The sequence below is a fragment of the Aulonocara sp. 'chitande type north' Nkhata Bay genome, linkage group LG20, assembly GCF_057382095.1.
Source record: "Aulonocara sp. 'chitande type north' Nkhata Bay isolate Kocher_YH1m ecotype deep benthic linkage group LG20, A_spYH_male_GT1.1, whole genome shotgun sequence".
NCBI classification, from domain to species: Eukaryota; Metazoa; Chordata; class Actinopteri; order Cichliformes; family Cichlidae; genus Aulonocara; species Aulonocara sp. 'chitande type north' Nkhata Bay.
The window spans coordinates 37,819,638-37,844,673 of NC_141363.1; the positions used below are offsets into that span (position 1 = coordinate 37,819,638).

The 25,036-nt window shown below is 44.6% G+C and overlaps 1 protein-coding gene across 2 annotated transcripts in view; it reads left to right on the top strand.

Annotated features, from left to right (window-relative positions):
* LOC147306245 (voltage-gated potassium channel subunit beta-2-like) overlaps positions 1 to 25,036 on the top strand; it is a 253,214-nt gene that overhangs the window by 99,005 nt on the left and 129,173 nt on the right. For both annotated transcript variants that reach the window (XM_086277816.1, XM_086277817.1), the window contains 2 exons: positions 15,722 to 15,766; positions 19,335 to 19,378. In XM_086277816.1, coding sequence (XP_086133942.1) covers positions 15,722 to 15,766; positions 19,335 to 19,378 — 89 coding nt within the window. The remainder of the gene's footprint in view (positions 1 to 15,721; positions 15,767 to 19,334; positions 19,379 to 25,036) is intronic.

A 25,036-nucleotide genomic window follows, 5' to 3' on the forward strand; every position in this document is an offset into this window, starting at 1 on the left:
CTTAGCAGGTCTTAAAATTAGGTAAATGTAACCTGAATGATAAATTAGTAAACATGACATATCATGCTATGTTATTATTATTATTATTATTATTATTATTATTTGTATTATTATTATTATTATTATTATTATATATGTAATAAATACATTGAATTGAAAACTACAGGCAAATGAAAAATGGGGTGTATTTAGTTTTGCACAGATTGTTTCTTCTTTTTGGCATTCACCCTTTCTAATTATGTAATTGGAAAGATGTGTTAGGTCCATTTGATCACATTTTTACATTTTTATGGTCTTAAAAAGCTTGAAAATAGAAGGCAACTGGACTTCTTTAAGTTTGTGGAGATGTTTCACCTTTCATGTTAGAAGCTTCTTCAGTTCTAAAAATAAAAGATGGAGAATCACAAGTATTTAACACCCGGTTTTGCTTGTCCCCTTTGGAGGCGGTCCAAGTAAGTAAAATTTCATTTATATAGTATCTTTTAAGACATACAAAGTGAATAACTTAGTTGGACTCAAGTCCAGGACTCGGGGAAGAAGCAGCAAGATGCAGAAAAAGCTTTGTGATACTTTACTGACTTCAACACAAACTGAGGAAAACAATAATTTCTTAAATATGTGCAAAAGGAAATTAAGAGTCACTTGGAACACAGAGTTTAACTGGGTGAGAGACCAGCAAGCATATGGGCAGGCTGGATCTAGGGAAGGAGAGGTTAGATCAGGCAGAGCAGGGAACTCAAGAAGAAAATGTTATCCCGAGTGAGATTGTGAGATGCCTTACTTGGATTCTGAGCGAGAGGGAACCAGGGACGTATTGAGAGGAGAAGCCTTGGTTGAGTCTCTAGAGATTGGAGGAGAAACAGAATTATCCACTTGGCATGGAATCATTCAATGAAAGTAAGACTAACAACTAGCCCATTTACCACTCTAAGAGAGCTGATAATCTGGTGAAGTGTGGATGGACGCACTGGTCCTCAAGTATGGCAGTTCATTGGAGATGAGTAGCAGGTGAACAGAAGAGGAGAGAAGGATGCCCCAGCTCCGCCCAGGTAAGGCAGGGATAGTCGCTGCCTCTTACCCACTGGAAACTTCAAAAGGTGAGAGACCATTGGCTGAGCAGGTCAGTGTGTTGTACGCTACTACTCTATCTACTCCGAGTAGCTGATCACTCTAAGAAGCCACATTCTGTGATGCCACAGCAAAGAGCTGCCTCCAGCTCTTGATTCAGGCGTTCAGTCTCTCAATTGTTCTGAGGATGACATCCTGAACTTAAGTGCACTTTATCTCCTACAGCAGAACAGAAAGCCTTTCACACCTGAGACAGAAACTGGGGACTCCTGTCTGAAACTATTTCTACAAGGAGACTGTGCAGTTTGAAAACATGGTCTATGAGCAGTTTAGCAGTGAGCATGGCACTCAAGTGCAACAAAAATGGGTCGACTTTGACGGATGTAATAGACCAGATGGAGGCTTAATGCTGCTCTTCCTTCTGGAGAAAAAGTAAAGGCTGACACATACTCCTTGGCCGCAGCCCTAGCATGGGCCTCAACCCGAATGACGACTACTTGAAGTGGCACCTGGGACCTGTAGTTAATTATCAAACCTCAAAATGAGGGAAACGAGATCCTCAAAGGAGCACATCTCATCCTGGGATTTTAGCTGGTCCTTCATGGAGTCATTGAGGAAATTCAAGAACGCTCCATGGAGTATGTCAGCGGGCCAACTGGAACTAGCCCCAAGTGTGCGGAACTTAAAGACATGCTCGTCGACACATTTGTTTCCCTGCCGAAGGGCCAGTAGGCGCCTTTGCACTGTGCCCCCACTGAGAGGGTGAGCAAAGGATGCCTTAAGCTTCTAAACAAACTCTTAGAATGAACATATAGAAATGGCTCACGACAGTAAATAAGCCTCTGCCCACATTAGACCCTTATCTTGTAAGTAGCCGACCTCAAAGGAATTACAAAGGCATCATCAGAAAAAGAGCGATGCGACGCACAAAGGCCAGCTAGCACTGGAGCAGGAAACTGACCTCCCCCAAGAAAGGCTTGTGAGAGAATGGGTTTCCATGGCTAAGCAGCTGCATCAAAAGTTCAAAGTGTTGAATGCAATGGTGTAAAGTACGTCACTGCTGGACTCTAGAGAAACCAAGACGTGGAGTGATGAATTACACTTCCCTGTCTGGCAATCCGATGGAATAGTCTGGGTTTCACAGTTGCCATAAGAAAAGCACTTATCTGATTGCACTGTGCCAAGGGTAAAGTTTGGTATAGAGAGGATTATGGTGTGGGGTTTTTTTTTTCAGGAATTGGTGTTGAACTCTTAAATGCTTTGGCATACCGAGACTTTTTGGATAATTTCATGCCCTCAACTTTGTGGAAACAATTTGGGGATGGCCATTCCTTTTCTGACATGACTGTGCACCGTAGCAAAAAGCGCGGTCTATAAAGCTTGGTGTAGAAGAACTTGACTAACCTGCACAGAGTCCTGATCTCAACCTGTTAGAACCAGATTGTGATGAATTAGAGCAAAGACTGAGAGTCAGGCCTTCTTGTCCAATGACAGTTTCAGATATCATAAATGTGCTTTCAGGAAGAATGGTCAAAACTTTCCGTAAATACAGTGTCAAGGCAGACACATATTTACTTCAGGCAAAATAGTGTATATTTGAGAGTGTGCAAATGAAGACCGAAGCCAAAAAGCTAAAGAAAGTCATTGAGTTTCCTATTTCAAACTTTCAAACTCATAATAAAGCATGAGGTGGATGCTTCAGAACTTTATGGTGGGGATATTCTTTCACCTTCTTTTCTCATTGCTTATCCTCACCTGAAAGGTGTCATGACTTTTCTGAGGTGAGGTGAGGTGAGGTGAGGTGAGGTGAGGTGAGGTGAGGTGACGTGAGGTGAGGTGAGGTGAGGTGAGGTGAGGTGAGGTGAGAAGGAGCAGCTCTTGTGGTGGCCAGCAGGCTGTCCCTATCCTATCACTCAGTGTCATCCAATTTATGTGTTGTTGCTGAGTAGACATGCTGCAAATCAATTTCCTATTGGGGACAATAAAGTCACCAATTAACCATAAGTTACCATGAGCTGCTGGTTAAAGAGAGTTAGAAGCACTGGTTAATGGGGGGTGAGCACCCTTTTAAGGTCTGGACCAACCACAAAAACCTGTCCGCCTACAATATGCTAAAAGTTTAAATTCAAGATGAGTGAAGTGGTCTCTATTTTTGGGTTAGTTTTGGGTTGAAAAGTGTAATAAAATGCCCTTAATGGAATGACAGAGGAGGGTGTGAGATGCGGGACGCTTGAAAGAAGAGGTCAATCAAACATCTCCAGTTTCTTCCTCTTGTTAGTTGGAAATTATTATTTTATGTCACGTCAATTAAATACTGAATTATCTGTGGAGTGAGAAATTGTGACTCAAGATCGACCGAGCTGCGTGAGCTGGCCCCAAATCTCGGGAGTCTGATCCATGATTCCACCTTGAGAACCGTTTGCCTAGTGTACCAAGAGCTGTCCAATTAAAGCCACACGTCTTCCCATACCTGGCTGCACCCACCTCGAAAAGTGTCAGGGTTCCTGGGTCGTTGACCCAGTGTTTTTGGTTTTGTCAGGTTCAGTTTATTTCTCACTCATTTATGTTGCCTGTGTGTTGTGTTCTAGTTATTTCCATGTATCATTAGTGAGATTATGTTCAGCTTTGTACTCACCGGTCTCTCATCATTACCATCAGCCTGTGTATTTAAGTCCTCAGTTACCTTCTGTTTGTTCTTGTGTCATTGTTGATGATGTTAATTCCGTGTGTTCAGTTCAGTCAGTCAGCTAGTCATTTCAGTCAGCCATCTTATGTTCTGCTCATCCCACTCACTATAATAAACTCCATCAACTCTCACCATGAGTCCTACATTTGGGTCCCTTCTTCTTTTCCTCTCATCGACACACAAAGCTATTAATTCCTAAATAAATTATGTATGATTGAAGGAAAGCTATTAAAACAGACAAAAGCACAAAGTAAGAACAAGGAAATAAGTAAGAAAAAAGTTGAACTAAAGAGAATGGTAAATGGCCTGTATTTGTATAGCGCTTTACTTAGTTCCTAAGGACCCCAAAGCGCTTTACACTACATTCAGTCATTCACACATTCACACACACATTCACACACTGGTGATGGCAAGCTATATTGTACCCACAGCTGCCCTGGGGCGCACTGACAGAGGCGAGGCTGCCGGACACTGGCCCCACCGGGCCCTCTGACCACCACCAGTGGGCAAACATGGGGTTAATATCTTGCCCAAGGATATTTGGCATGTAGACAGGAGGAGCCTGGGATCGAACCACCGACCTTCCGGTGACCCGCTCTACCACCTGAGCTAAAGCCACCCCAGTTTTGTTGAGAAAATCCCCAAATTTTGTTGAGAAAATCAACACACACCGAAGTACCAGGTCCTGGACACAGAGAACCACCAATCTGGAAGCAAACTAAGGCTTATCATCTGAGAACCCAGTCCTGCAATCCACACCTGGTCACACATTTGGACATAACGTTTTCAGTGGGAGAAACATTTCGTAACTCATCTAAATGACTTTTTCATTCTCAGCTATCTCCAAGTTTCCCCAACCTTAGAAACACTTCCTTTGCACAATGACTGAAACTAGCACCACTGACAAATGCATATGCAAATTGTCATGACTACTGACCAATGACCACTGATCACTGGAGCACAAACTGGATATCATCAGGATGCTACAACACAGGGCAAACACCATCCCCACATTAACAGCGGCCAGGGAAGCAGAAAAACATCAAGAAGGCCCTGATTAAATGTGATTATCCCAGCTGGACATTTTTCAAAGCTGGGCACCTAAAGAAAGCTCCAGGTGATCCAGGAGAGAAGAAGGACGACTGCTATCTAAGCGAAAACCCTTAATGATCCTCATTTGATCTCAGTGAGTCACATGATAGGGTGGGTAAGTTTCACGATGGGTTCACCTGAAACCTTGCCTGATAGTGACCGACACCCGTTTTTAAACCAAGACTAATCATACTAGATCAGAGATTCTTCCACACTCTCCTCTGTCCCAGATAATTTTTCCTTTTCTCTTTCACAGATTTTTTTGTTCAGTTTCTGCAGTCAGTTTTGCCACGCTAGCCTCTCAGGAAACTATTTTTCATTTGTAAATACATTTTCTAAAGTTTCTCCCGTTGTGCTGAGTTTGAATTTAGCAGTGTTGTTTGAGTTGTTTTTTTAAAAACAGCTACTGAGTCCACAGTTCTTAATGCTTGGGGGAGAGAGTTCCACAGTCTAGGGGCCACAGTGGCAAAAGCTCTATCCCCCTTAGTCCTCCTCTTAGTATTTTTATAGCAAGTAAGCCCTGATCAGATGACCTCAAAGACCTGCTAGGGACATAGGGCTGTAGCAGATCAAAGATGTAGGCAGGTTCCAGTCCATGCACAGCTCTGTAGGTCAAGACCAGGATCTTAAAATCAACTCTAAATTTAACAGGAAGCCAGTGTAACTGAGATAATAACAGTGTCACATGTGAGTACTTGGAGGATTTTGTCAAAAGCCTAGCTACAGCATTTTGCACAACCTGCAGACGATCCAGAGAACCTTTGCTTAGACACATAAACAGCGAATTACAATAATCCAAGCGTGACTCCTCCCAGCAGAAGGGAACCTTGAGTGAAGTGAGACGGGTTAGTGGCAGAGCAAGCTTACTATAGTCACGAATGAAACGTCAGTAAAAATGTGCAAAACCCAAGAAACTTTGGAGCTGCTTACGGTTTAATGGGGCAGGCTAGTTAATGACAGCTTGAGCCTTAGCTGGGTCGGCCCTGAGATTACCTTTTTCGATGATGTAGCCCAAAAAGGAAACAATAGTTACAAGAAACTCACACATCTCTCCTTTCACGAATAGACGATTATCGAGGTGGCATTGCAAAACCAGTCTGACGTGACATTCATATTCGGGGACTGAACGTGAAAAGATGAGGATGTCATCAAGATAGACGAAGACAAAGTGATTTATGAAATCCCAGAGCACGTGGTTGACTAAGGCCTGAAACACAGCTGGGACATTGGTGAGGCCGAATGGCATGACAAGATACTCAAAATGGCCTAAATGTGTGTTGAAGGCTGTCTTCCACTCATCCCCCTCCCTTCTTCTAACCAAGTGGTAAGCATCCGCAGATCCAGCTTAGTAAAGATTGTGGCTCCCTGGAGAAGTTCATATACTGAGGTCAATAGCGGCAGCGGGTACTTTTTCTTTGATTGTTATGTGAGACCCCGATAGTCAATGCACAGTCATAGGCTTTTGTCTTTCTTAGTAACAAAAAAGAAACCCGCAGCAACAGGGGATGATGACAGGCGAATTAGACCTGCGGCGAGAGACTTGTTAATGTTTTCTTCCATGCTTTCTCGTTCTGGCTGTAAAAGACTGTATAATTGGCTGGTTGGGAGTGGTGCACCCAGGAGAAGTTTCAGAGTGATTACCAGAGAGGGTTAAGGATATTGGCTCCGTAATGTGGGTGATTGGTTTCTCTCAAAATGTAAAAGAACCCACCCACCACTTTAATCACATTCTAGATCTTGTTTTAACATATGGCATAGAAACTGAACATTTAACAGTGTTTCCTGAAAACCCTCTCCTGTCTGATCATTTCCTGATAACATTTTCATTTACAATAATTGATTGCACAGCGGTGGAGAGTAGACTTTATCACAGTAGATGTCTTTCTGAAAGCGCTGTAACTAAGTTTAAGAATATAATCCACCCACTGCTATCATCTTCAATGCCCTGTACCAACACAGAGCAGAGCAGCTATCTGAACGCTACCCCAACAGAGGTCGATTATCTTGTTAATAATTTCACCTCCTCACTACGTACGACTCTGGATACTGTGGCTCCTGTGAAAACTAAGGTCTCTAATCAGAAGTACCTGACTCCGTGGTATAATTCTCAAACACGTACCCTAAAGCAGATGACTCGTAATCTGGAGAGGAAATGGCGTGTCACAAATTTAGAGGATCATCATTTAGCCTGGAGAAATAGTTTGCTGCTTTATAAGAAAGCCCTCCGCAAAGCCAGAACATCTTACTATTCATCACTGATTGAAGAAAATAAGAACAACCCCAGGTTTCTCTTCAGCACTGTAGCCAGGCTGACAAAAAGTCAGAGCTCTTTTGAGCCAACAATCCCTTTAACGTTAACTAGTAATGACTTCATGAACTTCTTCACAAATAAAATTTTAATCATTAGAGAAAAAATTACCAGTAATCATCCCACAGATGTAATATTATCTACAGCTACTCTTAGTACCATTGATGTTAAGTTAGACTCTTTTTCTCTAATTGATCTTTCTGAGTTAACTTCAATAATTACTTCCTCCAAGCCATCAACGTGTCTTTTAGACCCCATTCCAAAAAACTGCTCAAAGAAGTCCTGCCATTAATTAATTCTTCGATCTTAAATATGATCAACCTATCTCTAATGATCGGCTATGTACCACGGGCCTTCAAGCTGGCTGTAGTTAAACCTTTACTCAAAAAGCCATCTCTAGACCCAGCAGTCTTAGCTAATTATAGGCCAATCTCCAACCTTCCTTTCATATCAAAAATCCTTGAAAGAGTAGTTGTCAAACAGCTAACAGATCATCTGCAGAGGAATGGTTTATTTGAAGAGTTTCAGTCAGGTTTCAGAGCTCATCACAGCACAGAAACAGCTTTAGTGAAGGTTACAAATGATCTTCTTATGGCCTCTGACAGTGGACTCATCTCTGTGCTTGTCCTGCTAGACCTTAGTGCAGCATTCGATACTGTCGACCATAATATCCTATTAGAGCGATTAGAACATGCTGTAGGTATTACAGGTACTGCACTGCAGTGGTTTGTATCATATCTATCTAATAGACTCCAGTTTGTTCATGTAAATGGAGAGTCCTCTTCACACACTGAGGTTAATTATGGAGTTCCACAGGGTTCAGTGCTAGGACCAATTCTGTTTACATTATACATGCTTCCCTTAGGCAGTATCATTAGAAGACATAGCATACATTTTCACTGCTATGCAGATGACACCCAGCTCTATCTGTCCATGAAGCCAGATAACACACACCAATTAGTTAAACTGCAGGAATGTCTTAAAGACATAAAGACCTGGATGGCCGCTAACTTTCTGCTTCTTAATTCAGATAAAACTGAGGTTATTGTACTCGGCCCTGAAAAGCCTAGAAATATGGTATCTAACCAGATTCTTACTCTGGATGGCATTACCTTGGCCTCCAGTAAGACTGTGAGGAACCTTGGAGTCATTTTTGACCAGGACATGTCCTTCAATGCACATATTAAACAAATATGTAAGACTGCGTTCTTCCATTTGCGCAACATCTCTAAAATTAGAAATATCCTGTCTCAGAGTGACGCTGAAAAACTAGTTCATGCATTTATTACTTCCAGGCTGGACTACTGTAATTCATTATTATCAGGATGTCCAAAAAACTCACTGAAAAGCCTTCAGCTAATCCAAAATGCTGCAGCAAGAGTACTGACAGGGACTAGAAAGAGAGAGCATATTTCTCCTGTTTTGGCTTCCCTTCATTGGCTTCCTGTTAAATCCAGAATTCAATTCAAAATCCTGCTCCTCACATACAAGGTCTTAAATAATCAGGCCCCATCTTATCTCAATGACCTTGTAGTACCATATCACCCTATTAGAGCACTTCGCTCTTGCTCTGCAGGCCTACTTGTTGTTCCTAGAGTATTTAAAAGTAGAATGGGAGGGAGAGCCTTCAGTTTTCAGGCCCCTCTTCTGTGGAACCAGCTTCCAGTTTGGATTCGGGAGACAGACACTATCTCTACTTTTAAGATTAGGCTTAAAACTTTCCTTTTTGCTAAAGCATATAGTTAGGGCTGGACCAGGTGACCCTGAATCCTCCCTTAGTTATGCTGCAATAGACATAGGCTGCCGGGGGATTCCCATGATGCATTGAGTTTTTCCTTTCCAGTCACCTTTCTCACTCACTATGTATTAACAGACCTCTCTGCATTGAATCATATCTGTTATTAACCTCTGTCTCTCTTCCACAGCATGTCTTTTATCCTGTCTTCCTTCTCTCACCCCAACCGGTCGCAGCAGATGGCCGCCCCTCCCTGAGCCTGGTTCTGCCGGAGGTTTCTTCCTGTTAAAAGGGAGTTTTTCCTTCCCACTGTTGCCAAAGTGCTTGCTCATAGGGGGTCATATGATTGTTGGGGTTTTTTCTCTGTATCTATGAAGCGCCTTGAGGCGACTTATGTTGTGATTTGGCGCTATATAAATAAAATTGAATTGAATTGAATTGAATTGAATTGAATTGAATTTCCGGGAGACGCTGACCACTGAGGGCGGTGAATTGGAGTGAGTAAGCAACCGAGGCGTCAATGAAATTTTGCTCTGCCACAGAATCAATTAGTGCATGGAGCTGGTAGGAAACCGAGTGAACAGTTAGCTTAGCCGCAAGCATTAAACGTGGAGGGGACCATAAATAGGAAACCTCGCCAACCCGTACTCTCCTCTCTACTGGCGGGTGCAATCTTTTGGCTGTGCTGGACAAGAGATGGCAATATGGACTCTGCGGCCGCAGTAGAAGCACTCATCGGCCCTCCACCAACGTTGTCGCTCCTCAGGAGATGATCTGGAACGCCCATTTTGCATGGGTTGCTCACCCTCGTCCTCAGAATTCCTGTCCCGTTTTCCCACGCCACTGCCTGCGTGTCATTTTCCCGCATCCTAGAGGCCTCTGGGAGTTGTAGTCTCTTGCTCCGCGACACGTGTTCATCCACCTTTACACACAAATTCATAATAGCAGAAAGAGTCACAGGCAATTCTCACAGTAGAAGCTCCCTTTTTAGCATAGGTTATTCAGTAGAGTACTTATCAACGCTGGCTGACCCCACCTGGTCTCCTCAGGCAAGGTCCAAAATTCAACCGAGTAGTCGGCCATGCTCCTTCCCAACACTGGAATTTAGAGTCCCATTTGTGTCAAAACATGACACAGAGCTCTTGTCTAAATCTCGATCATGGTCAGCTTTGCTCACTAATGCAATTGGTATATCGGTACGTTAGCATGGTGCTTTGTTACCAATAGGAGGCTTGTCTGCTATGATGATCAATAAATGAATGTTATTTATTTACTAATACCAGCTGTGTTTCTACACAAAGCAAAAATAATAACTGATCGCATAAAGCATTGAAAGCAGAACCAGCTGCATCTTGCCTCATAAGCTTTGTCTCCGATAACTTTACTGAGAAAGGCCCGAGGTTCATCTGCAATGTGCATATGTAAGCCACCAGAAAACAGTCTGAGATGAAAAGACAGATATCCCTTTGTTTTAATCTATGTCTATTTTTAGATTTGATGAGGTAAGCACTACTTGCCTTCCTTGTCAGAGCAGAACCCTGCAGGTAATGACCAAAATTCATTGAGGTCAGGTGACCTCAACAGGCCACCTTAGCTTACATGATGACTCACATGAACAATAGTTGGTCAGCAACCCTCAGGACCACCACCAAAGGGGACAATAGTTGTCAGTGAACAGGAGGGAGGACAAACACATAGGGATTTGCGTTCCTTTTATATGTATATATAATAAAAATAATTCCCCTCTTACCCCTTCAGATGGTCTATCCTCAAAGCTCGGGTCCTCTACCACAGGCCCGACGGCTTGAGGGTCCTGCACAGTATCTTAGCTGGATCCTAGGACTGCGCTCTTCTGGACAGAGATCTCCGATGTTGTTTGCCACACCTAGTGCTCCAATTACCATTGGGACCACTGTTACCTTCACCCTCAACATTTTCTCAAGCTCTTCTTTGAGCCCTTGGTATTTCTCTAGGTTCTCATGTTCCTTTTTCCTGATGCTGATGTTATTGGGAACTGCTACATCTATCACTACGGCCATCTTCTTCTGTTTGTCTACCGCCACTATGTCCGGTTGGTTAGCCATCACCATTTTGTCTCTCTGTGTCTACAAGCCCCACAGGATCTTAGCTCGGTCATTCTCCACCCCTCTTGGAGGTGTCTCCCATTTTGATCTCATGACTTCCAGGCCATATTTAGCACAGATGTTTCTGTATACTATGCCGGCCACTTGGTTGTGGAGTTCCATGTATGCCCTGCCAGCTAGCATCTTACACCCTGCTGTTATGTGCTGAATTGTCTGGGGCTTCTTTACACAGCCTGCACCTGGGGTTTTGCCTGGTGTGGTAGAGCCTCAGGGTGCTGGACTTGGGGTGAACCCTCCATGCATTGTCAGGAGCTTCCTTGTCTTGATGTCAGTGGCTTCTATCTCCTCCTTTGGCCAGCTTATTATTCCAGCAGGGTACCTGATCACGAGCAGGGCGTAGATGTTGATAGCCTCAGTCAGCTGAGACTGCAAGACCAGGTTGACCAATCTGTGCACTGCCTGTATTGATTACAAGAAGGCCTATGACTCAATGCCTCACACCTGGATACTGGAATGCCTAGACCTATACAAGACCAACAGGGCCCTAAGAGCCTTCATCAGGAAGTCAATGGGGATGTGGTGGAGAACATTAAGCCCATAGCACAAGTCACCATCAAGTGCGGGATCTTCCAAGGAGATGCTCTGTCCCCACTGCTGTTCTGCATAGGCCTGAACACCCTCAGTGAGATAATTGACAAGACTGTCTACGGATACCAACTACAGAATAAGACAAAATAAGATAAGATAAGATGTCTGAAGGTTCTCAGTCATCCAGGTCATCGTAGTCAAAGGAGCTTGCAAAGAAAAGCGTCTGGACTTCTTTAAGTTGCTTGAAGACGTTTTACCTCTCATCTGAGAAGCTTCTTCAGTTCAAAGGTCAAATGGTGGGGAGTCCCAGATTTAAACCTAGTGGGAGTATCCCCCCGCAGAGGGACAAAAGGACCCCCTGATGATGCTCTAATCGCCTGAGCCAAGGTGTGAAATTAGGTGTGGGTCCCAATCAGCCAGGGTTTTGGGTGTGCTCATTGTAAAACCTGGCCCCACCTTATCATGCAAATTCCTGAGGTCAGATGGCCCAGGATGTGAGTGGGTGTTAAGGCGTCTGGGGAGGGAACTCAAAACTGGATTATAGATGGCAGACAGTTGGTGTCGTAAACCACCGCCTCTGTTCAAAGATGGTCGCTCACAGTGGCATCCTCGAAAGAGTGACCTTTGTCCTTAAGATGCAGATGGACTGCTTCACAGACTTAACAATATCGTGTATGCTGTACAGTGCAGCGAGGAATGCCCAGACCTCTACATTGGAGAGACCAAACAGCCACTTCACAAGCACATGGCACAACATGGCTCAGGCGATTAGAGGATCATCAGGGGGTCCTTTTGTCCCTCTGCGGGGGGATACTCCCACTAGGTTTAAATCTGGGACTCTCCATCATTTGACCTTTGAACTGAAGAAGCTTCTCTGATGAGAGGTGAAACGTCTTCAAGCAGCTTAAAGAAGTCCAGACACTTTTCTTTGCAAGCTCCTTTGACTAAGATAAGATAACCTTTATTAGTCCCACACATGGGAAATTCGTTTTGTCACAGCAGAAAATGGACAGTGCAAAAGTTATATAGCAAAAATTAGAATACAATACAAATAATATACTGTACACAACTGTACAGAATAGAATAAAATACTATATACAGTAGAATAAAATATGCAATAGGATAAAAATAGAATACAAATGCTATATATAACTGAGTAAAAATACAACTTTGTCAGAAAAGAGTATTGCACTTAGTCTTATTGCACATGTGTGGATGTGTGTGTTTGATCAGCTGCAAAAGTCTTTGTTGTGGAGTCTGACAGCAGTGGGGAGGAAAGACCTGCAAAATCTCTCCGTCCCATATCGTGGGTGCCGCAGCCTGCCACTGAAGGAGCTGCTCAGTGCTGTCAGAGTCTCCTGCATGGGGTGGGATATGTTTTCCAACAGGAATGAAAACTTAGCCACCATTCTCCTGTCACTCACCACCTCCACTGGGTCCAGAGGGCATCCTAGAACAGAGCTGGCCCTGTGCATCAGCCTGTTCAGTCTCTTCCTGTCCCCGGCAGAGATGTTGCCGCTCCAGCAGACCATACCATAAAAGATGGCTGAGGCCACCACAGAGTCATAGAAGGTCTTCAGGAGTGGGCCCTTCACTCCAAAAGACCTGTGTCTCCGCAGCAGGTACAGCCTGCTCTGCCCTTTCCTGTAGAGGGCGTCTGAATTATGAGTCCAGTCCAGTTTGTTGATCAGATGAACACCAAGGTACCTGGAGCTGTCTACAGCCTCAATGTCCATACCTTGGATGTTCAGTGGTTGCAGTGGAGGATGCTTGTGCCTGCGGAAGTTTACCACCAGCTCCTTGGTTTTACTAGTGTTGATCTGGAGGTAGTTCAGCTGGCACCAGTCCACAAAATCCTGGTTCAGTCCTCTGTACTCCTTGTCGTCCCCATCAGTGATGAGGCCGACTATTGCAGAGTCATCAGAGAACTTCTGCAGGAAGCACTGGATGGAGTTGTGGGAGAAGTCTGCATTGTAGATGGTGAAGAGGAATGGGGCCAGAACCGTTCCCTGTGGGGCCCCCGTACTGCAGACAACCCCGTCTGACACACAGCCCTGAGTTATTACATACTGTGGTCGGTTGGTGAGGTAGTCCAAAATCCAGGTAGTATGGTGATGGTCCACTCCTGAGTTCTCCAGCTTGTCCTTCAGGACTGTGGGAAGAATGGTGTTGAATGGAGCAGTTGTCATCCAATTACATAAAATTTAGTATAACTAACTGTGACCACTGTTGCTATCACGATATTACTTGGATATTAACCGGTTATTATTTTGGTAATTGAGTGGCAATAATTTTATTACATACTTGTTTCTACCTTGTCACCCTTACCTAGAACTTTATTACTAAGCTGTATAAGAAAGTGCAACCAATAACGCTACTGAATTAGGGTAGACTGTGGGACTCCTGTGTCAGCTGTTGGTTACTGATAGGGCCAGCAGAATGCAGCTTTGACAATCATCTTTGCAAAAACACATATTCCATATTCCAGTCTACATGGTGACATGGTGATGTCATGAAAACTGTCAGACAGTGAGGTAAAAGCAATTTTCCATGCACAAAGAGTGCACAGTTGGGATAAGATGTTGTTGACTTTAACTGAGGACAAAATTGCATGGTACCGACTACAGAATGGAGCAGTTGTCAGCCACCTCCTGTACATGGATGACATCAAGCTGTATGCTAAGAGTAAACGAGACATCGATTCACTGAACCATACCACCAGGATATACAGCAATGATATCGGAATGTCATTCAAACTGGAGAAATGTAGTCGGATGATAACAAAGAGAGGGAAGGTAGTAAGAACTGAGGGGATCAAACTACCAGAAAGCAACATTGCAGACATTGGGGACAGCTACAAGTACCTGGGGGAAGAGGCGCTAGAAAAGCTGCAACCACCAAGTACCTGCAGAGGGCAAGGCAAGTCATGAGAAGTCAGCTGAATGGTAAGAACAAGATCTGGGCAATCGACAACTATGCCCTGCCCGTCAGGTACCCTGTTGGAATAATAAGCTGGCCAAAGGAGGAGATAGAAGCCACTGACATCAAGACAAGGAAGCCCCTGACCATGCATGGCAGGTTTCACCCCAAGTCCAGCACCCTGAGGCTGTACGCTAAGCGGAAGGAAGGAGGCCAGGGACTAGTGAGTGTCAGCACCATAGTCCAGGATGAGACAACAAACATCCACGAATACATCACGAAGAGCTTGTGCTCAGTGAATACCTCAGGCAGCAGAAACCCAAGAAAGGGGAGGAAGGCAAGGAACCATCATGGAAGGACAGACAACTGCACGGTCTGCACCACCGGCAGATAGTGGAGGTGGCTGATATCCAGAAATCCTACCAGTGGCCGGACAAAGCTAGACCGAAAGACAGCACGGAAGCACTAATCATGGCAGCACAGGAACAAGCACTAAGCACAAGATCCATTGAGGCTGGGGTCTATCACACCAGGCAAGACCCCAGGTGCAGGCTGTGTAAAGATGCTCCAGAGACAATCCAGCACATAACAGCAGGGTGTAAGATGCTAGCAGGCAAGGCATACATGGAACGCCATAACCAAGTGGCTGGCATAGAATACAGGAACATCTGTGCCAAGTATAACTTGGAAGTCATGAGATCAAAATGGGAGACGCCCCCACAGGGTGGAGAATGACCGAGCTAAGATCCTGTGGGACGTCCAGGACATGGACAAAATGGTGATGGCTAACCAACCGGACATAGTGGTGGTAGACAAACATAAGAAGACGGCTGTAGTGATAGATGTAGTGGTTCCCAATGACAGCAACATCAGAGAGAAGGAACACAAGAAGCTCGAGAAATAGTAAGGACTCAGAGAAGAGCTCGAGAAAATGTGGAGGGTGAAGGTAACAGTGGTTCCGTTGGTAATCGGAGCAATAGGTGCAGTGACTCCCAAACTAGACGAGTGGCTCCAGCAGATCCCAGGGACAACATTGGAGATCTCTATAGAGTGCAGTCCTAGGAACAGCTAAGGTACTGCGCAGGACCCTCAAGCTCCCAGAGGACCCAAGCTTGAAGGATAGACCGCCCGCAGAAGCGGGGATATATATACACCCTCCACATTATTTTTTTTCAGTAATTATATTTGAGATGACTGGAATCCAGCAGTCTGATTTTTGTGTTTATTTGTCTTTTCTCAAGGCGCTCCAGTTTAGTTATCACCACCAAAATCTTCTGGGGTGGAAAGTAAGTATTCATTGTCTTTTCTAAAAGTATGCATGTTTTCTCTCTCAGGTTGCCCACTCATCTCACTTTCTATGATGATGATGATTAATTATAAGAGAATGGTGCTGACAGATAGATACAACTATCTAGACCTTGAAGGCAATTATCAGAATCAAAATCAAAATCCTTAATAATCCCTAAGGAAATGGTGTGGTTACAATTGCTCCAAGACAACAAGAACAGCAACAGACTGAAATAACTTAATTGATACAACATGTAACAAAGTTCCAAGTATGAGAAATAGCTCTAATATGTGCAAGTAGCTTGATTATAAATTTCCAGAATATTACAGCAACTACATATATATGATTGACATTTTAAGATAAGATAAGATAAGATAAGATAGGGTAAGATAAGATAAGATAAGATAAGATAAGATAAGATAAGATAAGATAAGATAAGATAAGATAATAAACAAGATAATCTTCTTGTTGAGAACCGGTTCCCACTGTTTCAATTCCTTGGAATTGTTTGCCAGTTTTGCAAACGATTCCCTTATCGATTCCAGTCGCCCCGAATGACGTCACCACATTGCGGAGTGTCATTTACCTGGCAGGAAACACGGCGCCTAAGCGGCTCAAACGCTCAAAAGTTTGGTTATACTTTACGACAGGGGTGTCAAACTCAAATACACAGTGGGCCAAAATTCAAAACTGGAACAAAGTCGCGGGCTAACATTAATATTTATTGAAATATATTTATTCCTCCAGATATAAGAATGAATCATATCTTATGGACTCAAACACGTTTTGCTGAAAAACTGAATATGGAACAAGCAAAGCTTAATACTAAACCTAAACAATATATATATTAGCTGTATAATACCAGTAGGCCAGCTCTGATAGTAATTTGGTATGGCTTCGCGGGCCAAATGTAAGTAGGCTGCGGGCCAAATTTGGCCCGCGGGCCAGAGTTTGACACCTATGCTTTACGAGAACGGATGACAACAGGGCAACTTGCAGTACTTGAAAAGTAGAGATTTCATTTAAGGGAGGAAACACTACGAATATGCAAAAGCATTTGCTCACAAAACACGCAATAACCTTAAATGAATGTCGTGTTTTTAATTCCGCTCTGGACTCGTGAATCTCAACCCAGCAGCAGCGGAAACGTTTGCACGTCCTCTCCCGTTAATGCGGCAGGTAAATAATCAACTAACAGTGCATATTATGTTAGCGCGATCTGCCTTATTACAAAACCTGCCATTACTGTGCACTGCATTTAGGTGACCATGATGAGAGAGACAGACAGAGTCTGGCTGGCTCAGATGCTGGCAGTTCTCGCTGCAGTCTACCGGTAGCGTCTCCTTTCAGGCCAGGATAGACGAATGTCACCGAGCAGTGACTAAGTTTGTGGTCAAAGGCTTGCACCCATTTGCCACAGCAGATGCCCTGGACCTTGGATGTTCAGTGGTTGCAGTGGAGGATGTTTGTGCCTGTGGAAGTCTACCTCCAGCTCCTTGGTTTTACTAGTGTTGATCTGGAGGTAGTTCAGCTGGCACCAGTCCACAAAGCCTTGTGTCAGTTCTCTGTACTCCTTGTCGTCCCCATCAGTGATGAGGCTGACTATTGCAGAGTAATCAGAGAACTTCTGCAGGAAGCACTGGGTGGAGTTGTGGGAGAAGTCTGCAGTGTAGATGGTGAAGAGGAACGAGCCAGAACTGTTCCCTGTGGGGCCCCCGTGCTGCAGACGACCCTGTCCGACACACAGCCCTGAGTTCTCACATACTGTGGTCGGTCGGTGAGGGAGTCCAGAATCCATGTAGTGAGGTGATTGTCCACTCCTGAGTAGGGATGGGTATCGTTTAGGTTTTATCCGATACCAGTACCAAACTTTTGAAATGGTGCTGGTGCTTAAACGGTGCTCGAACCGGTGCTTAAAGAATGGAAGACACAAACTTGTCCTAAAACCTCTCATATTTAGCTATTTTTTTGTAAACAGATAACAATGTTAGCCTTTTCTGCAGCTATAGGGGATTTATGGTATCACTCTTGGCTGGAAGCAGTGCTTAATCAATGGAAAAAAACACAAACTTTGTCCAAAAACCTCTCATGTTTAGCTGTTTTCCACTGTTTTCTTTGGTCATTTTAGCCTTTTTGGCCAGGGCAAAGGGAGTATCTGCCATCAAACAAGAAGATAGCCGCATGTAACTATGACGTGTTTGCTAGTTCACCTTACATGCATTAATGTAATAACGTGGTTAGCCTACTCAGCGTAAATTACACACGAACAACATTAAGTTACTCACGCAGAGAAGAACGGCTGCTGCTGCCATCATCAACCGTCATCAGTTCTGCTACACTGGCAGGGCTAGGGGCCAGGACTCTCCTCTTCGGGTTTTCGGGGGATGTTGCTAACTCCGGGTCAGATACCAGGCACCACACCCGCAGTAGACGTGCTCGGTGTGAGGTCTCGCAGCAAGCTATCAAATACAGTGCATTTCTCGGCTTTTAAAAAACGCTATGCGTCGCCAGGTGTTTCATCAGATTTGAGGTGTTCCCTCCTTTGCACAGTATCACCTTAAAGCACTTGTTGCAGGCTGCTGAGTTTGCATCTTTTACTGTGAAGTACAGCCAGACTTTGACCACTTCGCCTTGGGCATTTTTAATCTGTAGCTCTGCTCTAAAAGAAAGTACGTACCTGGGCCCGCCTACTACGCTTGCAAAGGTAAAATGATTGGCTAGAATCCAAAGTGTATGACATCACAGGAAAAAAAAAGCACCGAAATGTGCGTTGCTTTTCGGTCTGGTTACTACCGTTTATGTCAGAACCGGTGCCATCGTGGCACCGGATACCAGTACCCATCCCTACTCCTGAGTTCTCCAGCTTGTCCTTCAGGACCGTGGGAAGAATGGTGTTGAAGGCACTGGAGAAATCAAAGAACATGATTCTCACAGTGCTCCCAGCAATGTCCAGGTGAGAGAGGGAACGATGTAGGAGGTGGATGATGGCATCATCCGCTCCAATGCCAGGTTGGTAGGCAAACTGAAGTGGGTCCAGTGATGAGCTCACCAGGTGCCGAAGCTGAGCCAGGACCAGCTGCTCCAGGGTCTTCATCATTCGTTTTACTCTAAACTGTAAAACTTTATTTGTTATTTTCACAGTAAATGCAACTATTACACTGTGTACGGTGCATCAGATAAAATTGTAGCAGGAATGACTTCCTGTGTTGTTCAGTTGTGCATTTGCCTAATCTCAGTCTCTCACTGAACATGCTCCAATGACTGGCTAATAGTTATTGACTGGGTGGAAGGTATTGTCCAACATTGTCTTTATCTTGGACAACGTCTGCCTCTCCGACACCACACAGTAATGGAGGCTGGAGTCCAGTTCTATCTCCACAAGATTTGTAGCTAAACGGATCAGTTTATGGAGTCTGTTGATATCTGCAAACTTTAACCAGCTACCCCAGCATGCAACAGCATGGGAAAAAGGCAAATACTTTTCCAAGGCTATCTAATCTATCTGTAGTGTTGTTAAAAAGTACTATTTTAAATTTTGAATTTAATTTATTATGTTTTTTTTTCAGAGCAGAAATGGAGAGAGGATTATCTAGAAAACATATACTTGAAGGTAAGATTATTAGCTACAACTGTGAATTTGAAATCTTTTCCCCCAGTATGCAAACATTGATCGTTTGCATACTGGGGACCAGTGTTGGTCAAGTTACTTGAAAAAAGTAATCAGTAACTAATTACTGATTACTACCCCAAAAAAGTAATCCCGTTACTTTACTCATTACTTATTTTCAAAAGTAATTAGTTACTTAGTTACTTTTTAAAAACACGATTTACAACCTGAATAGGTGATAAAGCAATAGATCTTTCAGCCCAATTCTACTTTTTCTACATAATCCATCATATAAAATGTAATCAAATGGAAAAGTCTCTTTTTTTAACTTGTTTTATCAGTTTTAATCTTTTAACTTTATGCATCAAGCAAAAATTTAATTATATGCAACATTCTCTGACTTGAATAAATTAGTTTGACATTTAAACCTATTTTCTACACATTCCAGCACATAAAATAAAATATTATTTTGTGTTTACACTCACTCTTTCAAATAGATGCAAGTAAAACACAGCAGAAAATGAATAAAGTCAAAGACTCAGCGGTCCTGTTGCTCTATTTTCACCTGTAAAGCAGGACTGCGGTAGGCGGAGGTTTACCCAGGTGCAGGTGTGCCACGGTCAGTTGAAGAATCCGCGAGTTTCTCTGTGAATTTGTGCTTGCTTGGACGTTTAGGGGGGTTTTTTTTGCTGTAAAAAGAAGTTTTCTTCCCACGCACGATGGACGCTAATGTTTTTGTCACTTTTTATGGAATCAAACTCAAAGTAAGGTCAGTACTTCCATGCTTTAAACGCTGCACGCTCATACTCTCTCCCACAATCGATATGTGATCCATTGTTGATCTGCACACAGGTGTTGTCACTGACGGCGCACTCGCTTACGTCACTGTCGTGAGACATTCTCGCAAAAAATCACGGTTTTAGTAACGCAGTAACGCAGCGTTCCTACGGGAAAGTAACGGTAATCTAATTACCATTTTTGCAATAGTAATCCCTTACTTTACTTGTTACTTGAAAAAAGTAATCAGATTACAGTAACGCGTTACAAGTAACGCGTTACTGCCCATCTCTGCTGGGGACATAGTTTTGTTTTCTTCTTTATCACCAATTACGTTTTTAGTGTGTTTTTCAAAGAAAAGCAATTCATAATTACGTGAGAATTAGATGCTTGAAAATGAGGGAAAACAATTTTCTAAGCATGGAAAATAAAAATATTGGTTTGTTGAATGTCTCCAGCACCAGACCTGGGTTTAATTGCATTTTAGAAAATAGCAGAAACTATTTTTAAACATATGTTTTAAATTTTTAAATAAATGATTTAGTTAGCATTTTAGCTGTGATTGTGTTAGATTATCCAGTTGTACATAACAGTGGGAATAGGTTTGTCTACAATTTTTGTACATAGACCCATAAATGCTTGTGAAATTGTTTTATTTAATCCACTGAAATCGAGCAGACAGTGTACACTTGATTTGTATCTTTACTGATTAATTTAAAATCTCTTGTCAAAACATGCCTTGACCTAAATATTAGAATAGTTTCTTAGCAGGATAGACTTAAAATGACGTCTGATGATTTGAAAAGATACGTAATGTCTGAAAGCTAGTATCAACTAGTCAGATGTTTCTGTCTGATGTCAGACTAGCAAAAATATATCTATACAATTAATACACCCATTGCATAAGCTTGTTCCACATTGTTGGCAATAACTTGTTCCTTGTAGGAATATATATATATATACAGTGGGGCAAAAAAGTATTTAGTCAGCCACCGATTGTTTAAGTTTCCCCACCTAAAATGAGGACAGAGGTCAGTAATTTGCACCAGAGGTACACTTCAACTGTGAGAGACAGAATGTGAAAAAAAAAATCCATGAATCCACATGGTAGGATTTGTAAAGAATTTATTCGTAAATTAGGGTGGAAAATAAGTATTTGGTCAATAACAAAAATACAACTCAATACTTTGTAACATAACCTTTGTTGGCAATAACAGAGGTCAAACGTTTACTATAGGTCTTTACCAGGTTTGCACACACAGTAGCTGGTATTTTGGCCCATTCCTCCATGCAGATCTTCTCGAGAGCAGTGATGTTTTGGGGCTGTCGCCGAGCAACACGGACTTTCAACTCCCGCCACAGATTTTCTATGGGGTTGAGGTCTGGAGACTGGCTAGGCCACTCCAGGACTTTCAAATGCTTCTTACGGAGCCACTCCTTTGTTGCCCAGGCGGTGTGTTTTGGATCATTGTCATGTTGGAAGACCCAGCCTCGTTTCATCTTGTCACGGTTTGCCGGGGCAAGCCGTGTGGAATATTTAACGGACCCAAGATGCAGACTGCTTAAGTGGAGGATGAGCTTTATTTACAATCGGATAAGAACAACAAAAGGGGTGGCGAGAAACAGAACGGTAAAAACTCTAAACTGGGAAAACTAAACTAAACACAAAACCAGAACACTAACGAGGGTACCTTGCGGGGAGAATGACCAGGAAGCTGGAGGAATAAACACAGAATGGCGGCGAGGAAAATAACGCAGACGAACCAGCAACTACCATGACAGAAGACACAACTTAAATACACCCAGAGAACACAGGGAGATTACACGCAGGTGGGGAACACAGCTGGGAGTGATTATCGTGACGAGACTAGGGAGGCAAACTGAAAACACTCACATAAGACGCAGACCTTCACAATAAAACAGGAAACACATACACGCAATGACATAACACACCAACTTAACACAGACTGGGGGACACAGAACATAGGAACATGAACAGAAGAATACAAACACCCAAGGTAACCAAAACCACAGAATACTAATAGACTAAACATAAACACGGAGTCGCAGACTCCGGACCATGACACATCTTCAAAGTTCTCACTGATGGAAGGAGGTTTTGGCTCAAAATCTCACGATACATGGCCCCATTCGTTCTGTCCTTAACACGGATCAGTCGTCCTGTCCCCTTGGCAGAAAAACAGCCCCATAGCATGATGTTTCCACCCCCATGCTTCACAGTAGGTATGGTGTTCTTGGGATGCAACTCAGTATTCTTCTTCCTCCAAACACGACGAGTTGAGTTTATACCAAAAAGTTCTACTTTGGTTTCATCTGACCACATGACATTCTCCCAATCCTCTGCTGTATCATCCATGTGCTCTCTGGCAAACTTCAGATGGGCCTGGACATGCACTGGCTTCAGCAGCGGAACACGTCTGGCACTGCGGGATTTGATTCCCTGCCGTTGTAGTGTGTTACTGATGGTGACCTTTGTTACTTTGGTCCCAGCTCTCTGCAGGTCATTCACCAGGTCCCCCCGTGTGGTTCTGGGATCTTTGCTCACCGTTCTCATGATCATTTTGACCCCACGGGATGAGATCTTGCGTGGAGCCCCAGATCGAGGGAGATTATCAGTGGTCTTGTATGTCTTCCATTTTCTGATGATTGCTCCCACAGTTGATTTTTTTCACACCAAGCTGCTTGCCTATTGTAGATTCACTCTTCCCAGTCTGGTGCAGGTCTACAATACTTTTCCTGGTGTCCTTCGAAAGCTCTTTGGTCTTGGCCATGGCGGAGTTTGGAGTCTGACTGTTTGAGGCTGTGGACAGGTGTCTTTTATACAGATGATGAGTTCAAACAGGTGCCATTCATACAGGTAACGAGTGGGGGACAGAAAAGCTTACAGAAGACGTTACAGGTCTGTGAGAGCCAGAGATTTTCCTTGTTTGAGGTGACCAAATACTTATTTTCCACCCTAATTTACGAATAAATTCTTTACAAATCCTACCATGTGGATTCATGGATGTTTTTTTTCACATTCTGGTTCTCACAGTTGAAGTGTACCTCTGGTGCAAATTACTGACCTCTGTCATCATTTTAAGTGGGGGAACTTGCACAATCGGTGGCTGACTAAATACTTTTTTGCCCCACTGTAGCTGATGACAGTGACGGGGGGAGAAAACTGTTATGCGGGGGAAGAAACCGTTCCGGATCCGAGTGAAGGATCTAGAGCTGGTGCATGACTTCTGGCTCGCCGACATTCAAGACCAGTGCATCATTGGCCTGGATCTGCTGAGCCGCTGGGGGGCCTGCGTCAACACCGCAAAGCTGGCTATCAGTCTTGGCGGAGAGACTTTTGCTCTCCAACGCGGCCAAAAGCAGGGAGCGGGGACCAGACGAGACAGGCGTTGGGCAGCTGCCGCTCAGCAGATTTCGAATGCCGGTGGTCATCTCCACTCGCCTCAGCCTCTCAGCCTGACAAACCTCCTTCGACTGAGACCATCGAGGCTGTTGATGACCTTTGGCAGCGCAGCAGCGTAGGCCTCAACGTCGACCAGCGCCAGCGGTTGAGGTGCCTCCTGGACGAGAATGTGGACATCTTTGCCGCCAGTGACAAAGACTGCAGGCAGACGAGTCTGGTCCAGCACACCTTCGACACCGGCTCTGCTCAGCCCATCCGTCTGCGCCCACACCGGCTGCCCCTCTCGAAACGGCAGGTAGCGGAAGAGAAGATCCGTGAGATGGCTGCGGCTGGGGTGATCGAGCCATCCAATAGCCCATGGGCGGCACCCGTGGTTCTGGTGGGGAAGAAGGATGGCAGTCCGAGGTTCTGCGTGGACTTTTGCCGTCTCAATGCAGTCACCAAGAAGGACTCGTACCCGCTGCCGTGGATCGACGAGGCCCTAGATTACGTTACCGGCTCCAGTTGGTTCAGCTCCCTCGACCTACGCAGCGGTTACTGACAGGTGGAGCTAGCCCCCGACGCAAGGCCTAAGACTGCATTCACCATTGGATAGGGGCTGTGGCAGTTCAGGGTCATGCCATTTGGGCTCTGCAATGTGCCAGCGACGTTTGAGAGGCTGATGGAGAGGGTGCTCGTGGATATCCCTCGTAGCCGCTGCGTTGTGAGCCTGGATGACCTGTTGGTGCACGGTGGCGACTTCGACAGTGCACTGTCTCACCTGAGCGAGGTCTTGAGTGCCATCCGACGAGCTGGGCTGTGGCTCAACCCTGCGAAATGCCGCCTGTTGGTGAGAGAGACCACGTTCTTGGGCCATGTGATCAGCGCTCGAGGTGTCGCCACTGACCCCGCAAAAGTGGCTGCGGTCCAGGACTGGCCGACTCCCTCGAACGTCCAAGAACTGCGGAGCTTCCTGGGCCTAGCCTCCTACTACCGTCGGTTCATCAAAGGGTTCGCGACAATGGCCAGCCCCCTCCACCGCCTGGCTGACAAGGGACAGGTGTTTGGCTGGGGGGATGCCTGTGCTGCGGCTTTTGCACAGCTGAAGGAGGCCCTCACCAGAGCCCCAGTTCTGGCCTACCCCGACGCAACCTTTCATTGTGGACACTGATGTGGGGTCGGGGCGGTCGGGGTGGTCCTCTCCCAGCAAGACGAGGCTGGAGAACGGGTGGTGGCGTACTTCAGTTGTGACTTGGGGCGAGCCGAGAGGAACTACTGCATGACCCGGCGGGAGCTGCTGGCCGTAGTGCTAGCGGTGCGGCACTTCCAGCCATATCTGCACGGCTGTTGGTTCCTCCTGCGCACTGACCATGCATCTCTGACTTGGCTCCTGAACTTCAAACACCCAGAAGGGCAGGTGGCCTGCTGGCTGGAGGTCCTTCAGGGCTATGACTTCGAGATCCAGCATCGGCCAGGTCGAC